Below are 17,713 nucleotides of genomic sequence, written 5' to 3'. Positions count from 1 at the left end.
TACCTCAACACAACATCTAAAGGAATTGACTTCAGAAGTTTTCCAAAAGTTTGTCTTACACGAGCACCGCTATGTACTAGTTGAACACGACACACATCAACACACCTGCATCACCAAAAAGGAAAAAAGGTGGTAACATTTCCATTAATGGCATAATTCAAATAATATACAGAATTCTGTGCAAGTACCTTTGTAAAAGGTCATCTGGGAGGGAGGAAGACAGGGCATGGAGGCTACTACATGCTTGAAGACAAATGTTCACATCTTCCAGAAGGGCTGAATTAAGGAGTTGAAAGGAAAAAAAAAAGTTATTGTTGCTAGAATTAGATAACTTATGCATTACTCTGGTTGTGGTAGAACATCTAAAGACATTTTTACAGCATAGCTGGTAGAAGGAGACACAGGCTTTAAGCAATACTTTTGTTTTGATTTCGTTGACCGGTTTTACTGTAACAAGTAAACGGTTAGTAACAAAAAGTCACTTGTGCTACATGTTACTTATGGGCCTTTTCTGACTGCTGACAGATTAATCCTTCTATGGTCTCCATACACTGGCATTATACACAATATATTTCAATAACAAAAACTAAGGTAAAGTGAGTAACTCCTGGCCTTGGGAAGTTACTGCTCTTGCTAGTCTTATGCTACTAAAAGCATTTGTTCCCAAAACCTATTTCCAGGTTTTGAAATCCAAAACAATACATCACATTATGGAATGGTTACACTGCTTTTGATAAAATAAAATGCAATCTTACAAGTAAGATTCGGTACATCACTGACATTTTTGGTAGATCAGTCTCACAATCATAAATTTTTATTTTAAGAAAATTAATTGTTTGCATAAGTAATAGGTAGGGATCCATTTGAGAAAAATTATAGAAGGAGAGTGTAAGTTTTTGCACAATACAAACTGGAAGCACCCCTAAAAGTAAATGAAACAAGTACAGTTACAGCTATCAGTGGTATATTACAAGGTCACTTATGTACTTAATTATGCCACGTAAAAGACAGTTAATAAGTAAAAATATGCAGTATCTTACTGTTTGCTAAAAGTCCTTTACAAAACTTATGAAAAGACGGGAGAGAAAATAACGGTGCATATGTTTCTGATTTTTTCATCAGAACAGCCACTTCCAAAGCCCATGTCATAAGTAGTTTCCTTCAAAAAACAAGAGTACTAGTCACTCTATACAGTTACAGAAAGATATCTTTCAGTATAACTTAAACTACTTCACGTTACATATGAGTATTACACCATAACTCGTATTTTCTAAACAAAAGGTTTCATAACATTAAAAATGTACCCTAGCTTTCACAGCATTTTGGTAACACAGGATTGTAACTATTGTAAAAGGGTACTTTCAGTGAGCAAAAATTTTTTCAGTAAAGTTTGACAGCTCTGCTTTTACTGTATAGATCTTATGATGGTTTCAATTTTTCTAGTTTTCATGCATAAAAATGAGCAGCTACTTTTTTGCCAGGTGTTTCATCATTAATGTTTCAAAAAAACCCCAAATACTTGACTGGTTAAGTTTACCCCAAGTTTTACAGACAAAAATTATCCTGGTTTCCAAATTAAGGTATTCTACTGGGGGGGGGAGGGGGGGAAGTCTCCTGATTAATAAGAAAATGTTAGTTACCTGGTATCTTGAGTAAGGTTATCCTTCTTAAGCAGTAGCCCCAAAAGGTTTAGTATGATTGAGAAATGTTTTTTTGTTGCTGTGGTTACAGTACTTATAACTGCTCCATCAAACAGAGAGGGAGAGGAAGAACTGAGACTACTGGATATGAAATGATCATGCCTGAAAAGGCAAGGAAAAACATAAAATATAAAACCACCCCATGATTATGGATACTTCCTTAAAGTATACAGGAGGGGGGAAAAGCAATAAACCCCCCCCAAAACAAACAAACAATTAAAAAACCCAACAGCAAAAGGTACGTACACCCACACAGAAACCACATTATGTCAAAACCCAAGTATTTTGATCACTGGCCTAAAAGAACAAAGCTATAATTTTACATCAGTCCATGCAGCCCAGTAACCTGGTTTCAACTGTGGCTGGTATCAAATGCTTAGTGAAAAATCGCCAAAACCAAGAAATGTACAGAGTAACAGTTAAACTAATATATTCCCTTACTTTGACAACATTTTGTAGTAATAAGGTCCAAAATGTGTTTAAATCTGTTGTTTACATTTCATTACCTCTCCTAGGTCTCACAGTAAGCAAAATAGTAAATAATCTTTCCTTATTTACTTTTAGTAGAGTTCTCCCTCAGTTATGTCTATTCAAACACAAGACTTCTAATCTACCTTTGAATAAAATGCCAAATTTTAAGCCAGGATATGCTTTCTTGGCTGAGATAGACTCCCTGCAATTAATGAAAGTAAAAACTGATTAGGGAAGTTTGGGCAAAAGCTTAATTGTAATAGCCTATTTAAATTCATCCCTCCAACAATATATTCTATTCAGGTCAGTCCATCCTAGTGCTCTTAAAATACTGATGAATTATTAATCTTCATACCTGGAACAGTGTGAATATAATGTATAGAGTACTGCATACTGGACAGCAGGAAAATGAACTGCTATGTCATCATGAACAATCATCAGATTTTTACTCAGTAGTGCAAACACAGTCGGTGAAAGGGCCCACATCTATAAAACAATTGCAACATAAGCAAAGAAACATAATAAATAGGATCTATTTTTAAGTGTAGTTTCCATACCATTAATTATTGTGTTTTGCTTCTTCCCAAGGGAAATAATTTAACTCTATTAATTTTCTGACCTTAATTGGAACTATTTTCTTTCCCCTTTTTAAACAACCTGTTAAAAGCAGTTTATGTTTTTATTTGGAAAGATCTGGAACAAGTGTTTTCACACGGCTGATATACTATCAGAGGACACGCTAAAGCTGCTTTTATCTGTCTTGATCTTCAAAAAGAATTACTATGATGATCTTAGAATCAATCCGTGAATAACCCTGATAAGATGCTCTTCCCTAGAAACTGCTTTTCATTATGCACCACCTAGAGATACAATCCACCCATTCTGTTTCCCCTAAGTTTTAATACTGGAAGTTTTTCTATAACATAAGTTAGGAAACAAATATGATCATTTTAATTATACATATGTGCACTACTGGTGAAATACATTATGGTATATTTTAAGTAAAAAAGTGTTTTTACACTTACTGCACAAACTTTATCTGTACAGTTTTTACTCACCCCAATTAATGAGTTTTTAGCATTTCCAATAGTACTTAGAGCACTGAGGTCAAATATAACAACAAACTTTGCATTATCCACATTTAATATATGCTTCTTGAAAGAGTCATGCTGGATTTCAGAACAGGCCTCAGGAAGATGTAAACTATAGAGAAGACTATTTAGAGCACAGGTCATTTCTCCTAGAATCAACCTGTAAGCAGTCTCCAAAACAGGGATGTTCTTCAGGCTCAATACGGCTTGGTATACAGCATGGGCTGCTGCAACAACCTTGAGAATATTAAACAACAACAGTAATTGATTAGCATGAAATATATTAATCACCAATGCCAAATTTTAAATTATGCTTCATTATCTATGAATAGCCTAGCCTGATACACATAATTACAGAAAACTGAAGACAGGTAAGTACTGCTTACTTATAGAATCTATTAATTACTTTCTGGATCATCCACATAACACACTGAATATGAAAGCCACAACAACTAAGGACTTCTCTATCTGGTATGATGGCCAACTTAGCAATTCCTTATCAAATCTAAATGCCAAAACCAAGAACTAGCTACATCTGCCTTTTCAGAAGTTTCACAGATATATAGTTAGATAAAAAAATATATATTTAGGATTAACAAAGTTTTACAGCTTAATAAATATATTCTAGGAAATGCATGAAGGCTGTTGTAATACACCCGTAAGAGTCACTTACTCTTACCTCTTTCTCCTTATGATAACGAAGAACAAGTAGTTTAGACTCTGGTATAAATAATTTCTCTACAAATGACGATGGTAGTTTTGTATTTATTTGTTCAACAATCTGGGGATAAAAACCAAAATTATAAATATCTTTAACTACCTGAATTATTTTTTATTAGATTATTAAAGATTAATTAAAATACTGTTTTTCTAGCTTGTATACACTTGTATATATTTTGTGTATACTTAGTATACACTTGTATATATTTGTATATATTTAGCTTGTATATATTCAGAAAAAACAGCTTCCCAGCAATGCAAGTATTTTGTATTTGCTTTCCCAAATTCACATTCAGAGAATTAGTTATTTTCAGGCTTTAACAGCACAGCTGAGAGACAAAGTTGCGTGATTAATTTAGATCGATGTGGGTTTAAGAGTTTATGGCCTACACATTAAGAGCTATGTTTTGAAGAAGTCTGATTTCCCAGGTCACGGCATAAGTAGATAAATAGAACACACTAAGCACTAAGATTCTGAAATTCATCAGGTGCTGTTATCAACTGCAGAGGCCAGAGAATAGCACTGTCCAACAGTCAAGCCAGGCAGGGGGGGAACACCCAAAAACACCAACACACAAACACTCAGCCTAAAACTAAACACCACTTTATCAACAAGCCAAATCCATAAACAAGCTAGCAGCATAAGCTTTACAGAAAGGAATACAACCATTTAGAAGAGGAATTTCTTGTTTGTGATCAGGAAGAGAAGAGTTTTAAATATTTATCTAATACACACACAAAAAAAAGGCAAGGTTGCTTAGAAAATAATATTTTCCAATGCAAAAACCGCAATAATAAAAATGTGTACAAACCAGTGTCAACAGATTCAGGACTGAAATGATATAATCAGTGCCACAAGTCTGACAATTTTCCATTTGATCTAATCCATATGTGATGACCATGTCACCGTGTATGGTCATACTCGGATCTAGGCTGCCAAGTAAAACACCAACACACTCATTGGCAGCCGTAAGTACAGCTTCAGAAAAGAATACTTGGTTTGCTGCAGTCACACATCTCATTACTCTGTACAGAACCTGGAAAATTAAAAAACACACCTAAATTAAACTCCATTAAAAAGAGACAAGGACTACATGTTATTTAATTATATTCACATCCATTTGATATCCTGTCCCATCACCTACTCCGCAGCTTGGTCAACTCTGTCAATAGAATATTCTGAATAATGCACATCATGGCATTACACTTCAGAAGTATAAGAAAAAACAAACCTTCAATTGCCTGGTTTCCTACTCAGTTAAAGACCCACAAAGATCTAGAAAACCTAAATTAATTATTCAGAATTCTGTTCAGTTCCAACTGATGTCAACAGAACTGTTCCTGTAAAAGATAGACTAGTTTTCTTTTCTTGAGCTGTTGTCACAAGAATCCTCTGCAGATTAAGACACAAGTTACATAACCGTCTTGGCTTTAATTGGGAAATCCATATACTTATCCGAAAAGTTTTGTTCCTCACAGAACTCCGCAAGGGCATAAATTCCACTCGTGCAGCTCATGCAGCAACAACAAGATTTTGACTGCAGGTATTTTTATCTTACCTTTTTTTTTTTTTTTAAATCATTCACACCCTCTACAGATCCCGTTGCAGAAGTATAGCAGCTACTTAGCATATTATATAATATATATTCTGAGGTTACACCATCCTATACTATACTTTAGAGCAAGAGGACTTTGCTATCAGATTTGACAGATACAATTTCAGCATGGATTAAAAAACCCTACATTTTATAAAATCAAACTCATAATTTGAATTCAGTTTTTATAGCATCATAGCAATCTGAATAAATGGTAACATTATGGTTACAAAAACAGATAACACAAGCATAAACCTAGCTGCATGAAGTTAAAATGCCTAAAAAAAGTTAGTTTCTGCTACATATGACTCCCATGTGCCACTATCACAATCTATATGTTAATATTTAATAAAATTCTTGTAGCGTATTTCAAGAAAATACATTTGCTCAAAGCTGAGCATGTACATATTCATGTAAAATTCACAAAACCTAAATAAACTCAACAGTGAATAGCATCATTACATGGTGATAAATCATGTCAGCAACAAAGAAAAAGAAAAACTTGGAATTCTTACATCAGTTACATATGCTTCTGTAATTGGTGGTCCTCTAATCGGGCTGAAGCGCTCCCCAATGCTCCTCACCACAGTACTAAAAACCCGAAGAAGTGCAGCCAGTTTAGGTAGTGATACTGAAGGAGGAGGAATATCTTCATCTACTGATTCTCCAGAAGCCACATGGCTGAGGTCCTACAGCACAGAAGTTTTATGTATCAGTACACATCATTAACAGTTAATACATGCATAAAAGATCAAAATACGAGATTGAAAATACTTGATCTACCTATTTTCCAGACATATTATAGATACTACCCAATTATATATATTTATCCAATACCTCTAACTTCACATACATACGAAGATGGGATATAGGCACACAATGATGATGAGCAAGTCACAGAGCAGTAATGAGATACTGCTCATTAGTTTAGCCACTGAAACAGAGTACTCAGACTGTATCTTGTAAATTAAAACAGAGGCTTATGATGTTCCTGGCCCCTAGAACACGATCATCCATATTCCTGCACTGTTACAACAGTTGTCTGCACACCTTTACCACTCTCCCAAAGAATTCCCATCCACAAATTGGAGTCAGGATGTTCGAGTGGCCATTCCCATCACACTGTTTACATACAGCTACCTTGATCTGGAGACCACGAGTTCACTAGCAGGCTACTTCATGCCAGCTGGCATCAGTGCTTGGGAACATTCCCAGAAGTGCTGATCTCATTAGTATAGACATAGCCTTGGTCTACCCCACTGTGAGATAAAAACACACTAGCTGGAATCACCTACTCCATTATTTAAGTTAACGCATGTTATCTTAAAACTCTTCTGTGACTAAGAATATGCACACTGTCCAGTTCAGCAGACAAGTTGATAAGCAGCGACTTACTGCACTGACTAATCGCTTTCAACTGTGTGCCTACAGACACAGCAGCACAGGTTTCTGTGGGCTTGACACTGCCAAAGAGGTCTGTGAGTCCTAACTCTTAAAGCTGTACCATCAGAAGCCTTTGTGAACATACAAGTACACTAATAAAATCAAATTATTTATTCTGCTTTGAGTGAAAAAGATTATGCTGGAAGCACAATTTCACCTATAGGATCTGCATGTTAACATATATAATATAGCATAATCTAGTTATAAGCATATATGAGCACATATACCTTAAGAAAAAGATAACACTCCCCCCCCTCAAAACCAAAACTCTTCCTTTAACGACAGCATCAGATAAACTCTACACCCTGTTAACTAAGCAAAGGTTACAGAGTCAAAAGTATGTTAAATGACTATACTTTAGTTTTCTATCAGTTCCTGCTGCATTATTTCCTGCACAATATAATCCGTTACTTTATTTTAAAAAAAGACAGATTTACCATTAATCTATGGATGCATTAAGAATCACTCTCCCCCCAGTAGTCACTACTGAAGTTGGACAATTTGAGAAGTTGGACAATTTTGAAGTTGTTGACAACTTCAAAACAACTTGAAGTTGTTGGACAAAAACTCTGAAGTTGGACAATTTGAGCAAATACCAAGGAAAGACCGTGAAATGTCTTCATTGCAGCTTTTTAAAAATGAAGGCATTTCTGTTCGGTTAATTGTTTTTATTATAACATGATATTCTCAATCAACAATGGCTGAAAGCCTGGCTATGATACTATTTAAGTAGTTCATGAGGATTCATGTAGAATTGTCATTGTACATGCCTTAAGTATCTGCATGGAGGATCTGCAGATACTAAGGATATTAAGGATCTGCAATTTGATCCTCTTTCCCCCAGGAAAACCACTTAATTTTATTTTCTACAAATGTAATACATCCATAAGAATCACAGCTGTGGATTTATTAAGAAATCCACAACAGTTAACTCTGGTATATACCCTAAAGTCTTGTTTACCTCAGCATAAGCTTCCATATCTTCTAAAAACTGACCCAAGAGCGTGGTAGAAAAAGTAAGATCAGCCACCCAAAAGGGCTCCAAGCTCTGCAGCCATCCTGTATAAAAATACCAGGGCAATTAAAATGGATGAACAAGGTAACATACAAAAATTAAATTTTAGTTGCATATTGCTGAGGTAAAAGTTGCTAAGGTAAGAGAAGGTCATCTGCATGAAAATTTTAACATAAGCTGTTTTTAAAATAAATATAAATTGTATTTCCCTCCTTTGTCCCTTTGACAAATTCATTTTAAGGTTCAGTCCTGCCCCACAGCAGTTAAACATTAAGGACAGAATCTAGGACTATGACACAGGAAACATAACAGACTTGCTGTGAATAACTCCAAGACAACTGCTATAGCTATAGGAAGAAGTTTCCCAATTTCTTAAATGCCAGTATAGTATATCTTTACCAGAAAGGTTTTCTAGAAGTACACAGGAGAAAATATATTCTTTCACAGATAATATATTAAGATCTATAAACTTATTAAAAATTGTTTAAAAGTTACACAAAACAACTGATGCTTAAATGTAGCCTGAATAAAGCATCCCATTTTTCCAGATATAGCACAAAACGGCAAATGCAAATTTACTAAAAAATTAGGAACAAAGTCTCTTGTTATGTAGCCAGAAACTCATTTTGGTTTTCTGTCAACTTCCATGTCAGTAGGACCAGACTCATGTAAGTAAACCCACATCATCTGGAAGCCAGAGTGGACTACACTAGGGACTCTTTGGCTAAACTTACCAGACACCTGCTGCGTCAATGAAGGTTTCTGAGTGTGATCTATATGCCACCCAACCAGTATGTCCACTGTGTCCTGGAAAGCAATTTTGAAAAAAAGGTTAATTACCTAATTTGTGGCACCAACATTTCTATGCGAGAAAGAAAGAGAGAGGACGAAGTAAGCTTACCCTAAAATTGGTGCTGAAAATGTGTGGGTAGCATCGGGACACCAAAAGGATGCACTTGACACATTTGCACAGTAACTCTGGTGTATCCACATTCTCTAGAATGGACTGCAGGCTGGTCATTACAAGCTAAAAAGTAAAGCAAAGCCACTAGACATTTCATTTCATTAAAAACAGCATGTGAAAAAGTTACAATATTAGACACACAGATTTATTCAGTGACGAACACTTTATACCAAACTACTTTGATTCAAACAACAGAAACATCTCAATACTCTTTCTGAAGGAAGGAAAAATGTAAAAACCATCATGTATACTGCATGAAAACAATCATTTCAAGTGGGCATTTGCTTGAAATATAGCAGACCCAAGTTCAAGGCTTGGGGACACTGTTTTCTTAATTCTTTAGCCACAGAATAACTAGGTGTTCTAAGTTCCTGTTTCTCCTGCTGAAGTTTTTGGCTCTGTAAAGTAAATATTAAATTGGAGCACAGACCTGGACATAGTCGTTTTACACCCAAAATAACAGGCCCTAAAACTTGAACCAGGGGACCAGATTTGTCTGCACACATCCTACTCCCTCTCAGATCTAATTATAATTCAATTTAGAAATTGTAAATAGGAGGTAGCACGAAGCAATCAGTTTGGGTTTTGTGTACCATTCCACTTGAGTTCTCTTTTTGGTCTCAACAAGATTCTTCCTCTTGGATCTGCAATATATGCTAAAAAGTCGCATCAAAATATATAACATCCTACAAAGACTTGACATTCCTTTCCAATGTAATCAAAGAATCCCATTCAGTCAGAAAGTTCCCTCCCAGTTGTAATTATATTTACTTATTATGTCAACATAGCATTACTTATTGTTCATTCCAGTTTAAAAAGTTGATTCAAGCATCGCACTGGAAAAATCATTAATAATCCTGTTTTAACTTGTAGTCTTACCTGCATTAAAGATGAAAAGGCTTTCTTTTCTCCTACAGTCTCTAGTGCTTTGTAGGTTGCACACAAATAAAGAAGTTTAACTTCATCTTTTGTGGATGAGCTGAATTTGCTAAAAATCCATTTAAAGATCTTCTCAGCCTCGTAGCTCAGAGAAGCACAAAGAAGGCCAAGACAGCAAGCTCCTTCCTGTCTCAGTTCTTGAAGCAATTTGCTACTGTATTTTGGGGGAGAAAAAAGAAATGTGGAATCTCCAGACATGCGAGCAGAAAAGAAGAAACCATGAACAAATTAAAACATTTTATAAAGCAGAAAGATATATTCATGAATGAAGCTACTTAATGGCAGCATTGATGAAGCTAAAATAAAAATTAATAATCTGCAAAATTCTATGAAGTATTATTTCTATGGAATAAATCAACTTGAATAAAAGTATGCAATAAATAGGCCGTTCTACTTGCAACACACTATCCAAGAAAGAAAATTCTTAACATACAGCTGACTTTGGGTAATAACACTGAACTAAACACCAAAAAGCCCACACACACCTGAGCTCCCTCTGCATAAGCTCTTAGTTGCATGTAAATGAATTAGATCAGGTTGTAAAAAAACTTAAGTTCAATTTGCAAGCTAGACAACCACAGCAGCACACTACTACACCCACGTGATTAAACATAGCCGAGACAGACTTCATATTACCTACAACATAAAAGCCACACTTGTGCACTCCAATTCTCTCCATGTGAAGTGTACTCTAGACAGTCTAACAGTATTGTTGATATGCTTAAGAGAGTCTTAACTCTCCCCCAGTTCAGTCCTGTTACTGCAATGTCACACCCATGCAAAATTACTGAATTAATTTCTTCCAACCTTTCTCCCCTCTACTCCATTTCTATACTGAAATCCAAACCTAACACTGTCGTTATTTTTCCTCTTTAAAGCCTTCAAACTGCTTAGTTTTTCCAGCTTACCTTTCATTGAGTACATCATGAATGGCAGTCAGGATATTATCCAGTTGTTTAACTAGTACCTATAATATAAGATACATAAAAAGCATAAGCATAATAATGGCACGATAATTGCTGCAAACTAGATCCTGTTTACACCCACATTAAAAACACTACTGCCAATTCTGTTCGCTAATAGAATGCTATTATGCTTTCCACAGCCACTGCAGACTAGCATGAACTATATTAAGCAATACTGCAATATCATCCTACATGTTATATTTCATATTTATTTACAGTAGCCACAAAAATAACACTGGCAGCCTGCTATCGACATTTGTTCTAAGTTTAGTTCTTGCCGATAACATTACATCACAAATGTAAGACTCACAGTACAGCTCATCAGTAGCGTCTACTGAAGACCTAGTCTCCTATACTAATAATTAATTGTATCAGCAGAATATTTAATTAATCAGATAATACAATCTGAAGTATTAAAATTTCTACTTAGGCAATCCTGACTTTCCGAGAAATGGAGTACTATTTTGGGGGATGAAACATTATTGATGAACCAGTGTTTCTCAGTAAACATAACCAAAAATACTTGTTTTCCTAATATGCACTAAAAAAACCCAAACACATTAGTGAGTTGAGTTGCAAAATAATACATTAGAAGCAACTGTATAAGATATTAACAAGAAGCTTTCTTGACAAGTTAATAAAAAGGTTTGTCCTCTTTTCTTCAGAAAGATATTAGTCTTTAACACAGTGGATATTATCTAGTCTTTGTTAAGTTTTGAGCAACACCACTCTTTTTTGGGGGGTGGGGGGTGGAGAGAGAAAGAGGTCCACATGCTTGGCCCCTCAGAACTCACAAGGACATTTTAAAAATGTGCCTGGTATCGGCAAAAGAGGCTATAAAAGAGACAGGAGAAGGCATCTATAAATTGAGAAGCTGGAGCATGATGCCATTACATGTCAATGCCACTTGTAGTAACTTTACTTTGTTGAACACACATTTCAACCCTGAGAATGAAAAGAACTCAAACTATGCTTAATAATGTCAAGAACTGCAGGAGCTACTGCTAGGTTAAACACTGTCCATTATAAAGTTTTAGGCTTGACATTGTGGATATCACTTGACATCTGATCCTTGTTCTCATTAGTGAGCTGGGAAAAGTTTACAGAAAAGTTTCTCAGTGACAAACTTTTAATGTTCTGACTGCTAACAAGTACAAAGTTTGTCACCACTGAGTTAGATATTAGAGTGGCAATTCCAGTATGTTCCAAGATACCAAAAAAACTGGGGAAATAATGCATTGAGAATAATGGAAGTAATTAAAAAAAGCCAACCACGGAAAAATCGTGGAAAGCATTTACTCCCCAAACCCTTGTATTAACAAGGATTTTGTTTCAGAGAAAAGCTGAAGTATTAGCTACACTTGCACATGGTCTGCTTACACCTAGGTGCACAGAATAGAAAAGAGCACAATTACCACCGGTTAATTAATATATGAGAGAATGAACCAATTTCTTATAAGTATGGATAGACATATAACCCTCAACTGAAATATCACAGCACTGTCTGTAAATGAGCAGCAGGGTATTAAACCATCACTTCCTGCTTTTTCAATACCTGGAGAACTCCTAAGCTCTCCAAAACAGTGGGGGAGATGTGTCAGACAAAATACTCTTAATACTTCACTTCAAAATAAATAATATTAAAAATTTATACCCACAGTGGGATACTTCCCCCCCGCCAAATCCTGAAGAAACACTTGAGGATATTAGAGTTCAACAACCCATTAAAAAACCCAAAGATGTAATGAAAACAAAGACTTATTTTGTTCTCTTCCCATAAAAGGGAATCCACATACAAAGGTGTTTAGCTAGAAAGCTGAGTAACTCTAAGATGAGCTATTCACAAGACTGTATAAATATCTGCATATTTTTAATTTAAAATACAGAAACAGTTCTTGAACAAGACAACATGTTTTACTTCCTTTTTCCTGTATTCTCTTGCTGAAGGATCCAGAGGATATTGCTAAGACCAGTCAAAAAAACCCACATGCATGCCATATTTATTCCTCAGCTCATGCATTCAGTAGCTTGCTTTAAGGCAGTACGTCACAAGTAATCAAGCAATAAAAAATTTCCTGAATACCAGAAAAAGGACAGGCAATCCAGGAATACACTTTCCTTTGTTGTGGAAGGAAATTCCTTGTATATAAGATACTCCTCGCAGACATATCCCAATACTCAGATTTTTAAAAAGACAGTTTTATAAAATGAGAAATACTCCAGTGCTATGGAAAAGTAAAAATTACTAACCAGTTTGTTTTCTGGTTGCTGAATGAATTCTTTCAATTGCTTTACAGTAGCCAGTCTTCGGTCTCTGTCGTCTTCCCGAGTAATCCTCCGAAGAAGATTTGACAGTCGAGACTCGTCAGAATAAGACAATGATCGCTCTGAAAAAGAAAAGGCGATTATTTATTTTCTCTACAGAATTTGATCAATAGTATCTGTATTGTCCGAAATGTGTATTTGTGGACTCAATAAGTCATAATAGTAATTTGAGAAAAAAGTAAAAAAATAAATCCTGTTTTAAAGCTAATATGAGGAAAATTAAATATAAAAATCTAATTTAGGTACCAAAATATTTAATTTCTTCCAGTGGACGGCCCAGTACCTGGGTAGAACTCATTCAGAACTAAGCAGAACTGTTTTACTTCTACACAAATCCTGGATTTAGTTCCCTTCTACATAAATGGAAGTAAAAAAAAAAGGGGTGTAGTAAGGTTAAAACAGACTTCTGACTGAATATATAAACAAAAATAATTCAACAAATAATATTTAAAGAAAAACTTGTGGAAAAAATAAGCTGCTGCTTGAAGCAAAGAACCAGACTTAAGCTCAAGCAACTACCAAGAAACAAAATTTTCTCTGTCATTTTGGCACAAGAAGAAAGATTATGAGTAGTTCTCCGATAGCTAGCAGGGCTCTGCTTTGAAAAGGAAAATAGATCTACTCTTCCTCTACTGCAGAACAAAAGTATACAGTGTGCAGAGGTGCAGTAGCTATTGATTTAAGTGGATCATAATACAGGAGAATTAGCATCTGCCTAAGAAAACATTTCATTTAAGTTGACCAATAGCACTGTTGATACCAGTGAAGGTCAGAACTCAGTTTACCTGATTTAGGTACCAATTACAATGAATTTATATGAATAATTCATTTCCTTCATTTGCAAAAAGGAAACAAAGTTTATTTTGAAAAGTTTAACATTAGATGTTTCATGATGATTAAAATTAGAGGATTCATGGAACACAATGAGGTTTTCTTAGTCACCATGACTCTTATGAGAGCACCCAAGACAACTACAGACAGCTTTCTTCTCTGGCATGTTACACATCAGTCATCTGATGGGAGCAGCCATAAAGGCAACCTGGCAACAATGGGAAGGTTATAATGGAAAAATACTGACAGAATATGATGTCTGCCAGCCTGGGAACTGCTAGCCTGAGAACCCAGCCTGGGAACCTGGAGCATCCGTGAAGGGCAGCTGGGTACCTAAGAACCTGAGACATCCTGAAATACCCTTGATAAGTGCAAAACCAAGAAACTGCAACAACAAGCTTATTGTCTGGAAAGGTGAAAAATAGACTGTAATGGTGGAAAACACCCTGGGAAAGCAGGAATCGGCAACAGCTACTGGCTGCTCCAGCTAGGAAAACACTGGGAAAGCAAACATTGGTCCAAGAAAATAGAAACCAGCATCATCTATTGGCTGCTCCAGGTGAAAAACAGTAGTTAGTAAAAGCTACCGGTCGCTCTAGGTGGTTGTGTCCTACACCCCCTTATGTCTCTAACAATATAAAAATAACTCACTCTCTACCCAAAACGGAGCTTCTCTCCGAGAGCTCCCCCTACAAAGACTTTGCTACATGAGATCTCCTGGAGAGACCGGACCCTTGCTGGGGATGTCTGACTGACTCCAGGCTGCATGATGCAGGTCATTTTTGAAGTGAGACTTTGTCTGTCATCAATTGGCCCCACTCCTGGGAGAAGTTTGGCAAGTGCTGTACCGGTAAGACTTTGAATAATATATATATATATGTGTGTGTGTGCATATAAGTAAGTAATCATAAGTATATACTTGCTTAACTAGTGGTAATTCGTAGTAACTTGTAATAAAGAAATTTAAGAAACAAAAACCTTTGTGTCCTTGTGTATTACAGAATCCTATGAACCCACCCACAGGCCAGTAACTCTTATAGGTCACGACATCATCTACAGGAGAGCATGTCTTCTATATCATAATCATGAAGAATATTCTCAACCTTATTTTCATGTCTGTATTTTTTGAATTTTAAAAGATAGTATGAATAAAATAGGCTTTGATAATCTGTTTCTTGCCAGGCATCAGTTTAAGCAATTAATTTCAAAAGGCACCTGACATTCTGAAGGATTAGGCAGGCTTAGCAAACATTAAAATAGCAATAAGAGTCTGAAGGATCAAATCTACGTTGTGTTCCTAGCTAGCACAACTACACAAGACATTTTGAGATGTTATCTGACAGGCATGAAGAGCACTTCTTTTAAGATGTTACTGATTTTACAGAAGACTAAGGCATACATATCCATTTAGGAAGAATTAAGATTCTTTTCCCTTGCTTTATTCAGAAACCAGAGTCTTCAGTAGTGGATGAAAAGCCATGTGTCTGGCAAGAAACATACAAGGAATCATGATCACCAAAGACACCTTCTGAAGCAGTATCTGAGGTCTTCCTGAGTGATGGTGCCAGACTAATAACTACAATCCCTGCTAGATGATCACTTGCATCCGAAGATCTCCTTGTATTTCTGCCCAGAGTTGAGCTAGCAGCTGTAGTCCAAGGCTTGCCTGCCAAAGGTCAATACATAGCCAAACCTCAGGAAGATGGACCTAGCGTGGTTACCCACCCAAAAAATTGGATCAGCCTTCGAGAAGAGAGAAAAGGACTAACAGGAAGAATAGACCCTGCCCGGGGGTGTACCATGTCTATCATCTTCTTTAAAACCTGGGCAGTAGTAGAAGGCCACCAGACCAGGGAAAAAAATTTTGTTTTGAAAGTTCAAATGAAACAGTTCAGAAACAAAACATATGCGAACAAGAACAAAAGTTCTTTTGGTTACGATGGAAATTAACACAGAAAAAAAGTGCAACTGCTATTCATGAATAATTCTATGTGAAAACTCTTCTGCTAGGAAAGCACTGTGTTCTACATTACTGAATGTATCTTGAAAGCTTAAGCTGAACTGAATCGACACACACTTATTTCAGTATTAGACTGTCTACGTATGAAGCCTCTCAAAACAGCAATTTGAATCTGTCCTTGAATAATTCAATGTATTGGCCACCCCATAATACAGTCCTTTCCAAGACAACAGACGTGTGTCATGAGAAAGAGGAAAGTCTTTTTTACAATATTCCTACAGCTGCACTCTACCAACACTAACCTGGACCAGGAACACACAGTACAGATCTCTCCTCTTCTGTCACTCCCAGTTCGCACCAATCTCTGTCACTCAGCAAGCACATGGGAAGCTACACCAGCATAGCTGGGTTACATCACTAGATACTGCTGTTGAAGGGCAAACTAGGATGTAGTGGTTTGGAAAACACTGAAAATTATTTTTACTAAATAACTTTTTACAAAGATATTTTAGATCTTTGCAAAGTCCCTAAAAAAGTCCCCCCTCCTGTCCCTAAAAATGTTGCTTGACTCTTCAGTGTTAGATTAAAAGTCAACAGCAGGTACAACACTTGAATTAATTAAATCCACAGCTCGCAACTTTTTAGTATTGTCTTCTCTGTGTTTATCTTTTTGTTTGTAATCTCTTAATGGAAAACTGTAACTTATTTTGAAATATGATTGTGCTGTCCTATATATAAAAAAAAATCCTAAAACCAGAACTGTATAAATAAAACTACCAGCACCAAGGTTACTGGTAGGAGACACATTTAACTGCTGCTAGAACAAGACGTACTGTTCAAAACTCTCTACTAAAAGCAACTTTGTTTTTATTCAGTTAATATCTGATGAACTTAATATCTGATGAACGCATTGCTCCCTGAGAGAGTGTTAGCTGTCTGTTGAGCCATAATCATAACCTAAAAATAATAATAAAAAAATAAACTAACCAAGAGCATGACTGAAGCTATACTAACCAAAGCACTATTTAACAAACACCTCCATGACTCCACTTTGTGAAAAATCAGCAAGGTCTCAGCCACATGCCGAATCACTCACAGAAAACAACTATTTTAAAAATTGCTTAATGCACACACTAACAAACAAGAAAACATAAAAGAATTTAAAAAATAAGAGCCTGTTGCAACATAATCCCACTGTATTCTGAAGAAGATACGAAAAATCAAAATGATTTGCTGAAACCTACAACAATCACAAAGATAGCCCAGTTAAAAAGGAGAAACTGTTGAAATCTGACATCTAGAGGACAGAATACGTACAGAGGCATACAAGTCATAGGCAGCAACTTCAGTCATTGGAAATTACAGTTCTTAACATTTTAAGGATTAAAGAGGTACTCACGTACCTAGAACAGTGATTTTTTCTGCCAGTACTAACTAATAGTAAACTCATGCACAAGCCCATACCAGAAGTATTATTTACACAGAGTTCTCTGTTAGACAATTCTCTATTTCCTCTACATAGACATAATTTAAGACACTAAAAGGACTGAGTAGTTTTTATATCAAGACACCAGAATGGGATCATAAAATCTGAGTTTAACCTGTTCCAAAGATCAGGCTTTTGCAACAGTCATGTCACCACTTGCACCTCAGTTCTTCCACCCGCAAAGCACACTGAACACTCGTCTTTCACC

General features: G+C 36.0%; 1 protein-coding gene across 4 annotated transcripts in view; it reads right to left on the bottom strand.

Annotated features, from left to right (window-relative positions):
* SMG1 (SMG1 nonsense mediated mRNA decay associated PI3K related kinase) overlaps nt 1-17,713 on the bottom strand; it is a 68,677-nt gene that overhangs the window by 35,743 nt on the left and 15,221 nt on the right. For 3 of the 4 annotated variants that reach the window (XM_072878647.1, XM_072878648.1, XM_072878649.1), the window contains 15 exons: nt 13,154-13,290; nt 10,847-10,905; nt 9,879-10,092; nt 8,937-9,062; nt 8,770-8,842; nt 7,982-8,079; nt 6,093-6,266; nt 4,795-5,019; nt 3,942-4,043; nt 3,230-3,499; nt 2,527-2,657; nt 1,641-1,802; nt 1,041-1,159; nt 189-276; nt 4-105 (listed from right to left, as the gene is read on the bottom strand). In XM_072878647.1, coding sequence (XP_072734748.1) covers nt 4-105; nt 189-276; nt 1,041-1,159; nt 1,641-1,802; nt 2,527-2,657; nt 3,230-3,499; nt 3,942-4,043; nt 4,795-5,019; nt 6,093-6,266; nt 7,982-8,079; nt 8,770-8,842; nt 8,937-9,062; nt 9,879-10,092; nt 10,847-10,905; nt 13,154-13,290 — 2,080 coding nt within the window. Of the gene's footprint in view, nt 1-3; nt 106-188; nt 277-1,040; nt 1,160-1,640; nt 1,803-2,526; nt 2,658-3,229; nt 3,500-3,941; nt 4,044-4,794; nt 5,020-6,092; nt 6,267-7,981; nt 8,080-8,769; nt 8,843-8,936; nt 9,063-9,878; nt 10,127-10,846; nt 10,906-13,153; nt 13,291-17,713 lie in introns of those variants that run through there. The other variant, XM_072878650.1, reaches the window with a different exon arrangement.

The sequence above is a fragment of the Ciconia boyciana genome, chromosome 13 (assembly GCF_034638445.1).
Source record: "Ciconia boyciana chromosome 13, ASM3463844v1, whole genome shotgun sequence".
Taxonomy (NCBI): Eukaryota; Metazoa; Chordata; class Aves; order Ciconiiformes; family Ciconiidae; genus Ciconia; species Ciconia boyciana.
This window is presented reverse-complemented; position numbering and strand designations above follow the sequence as displayed.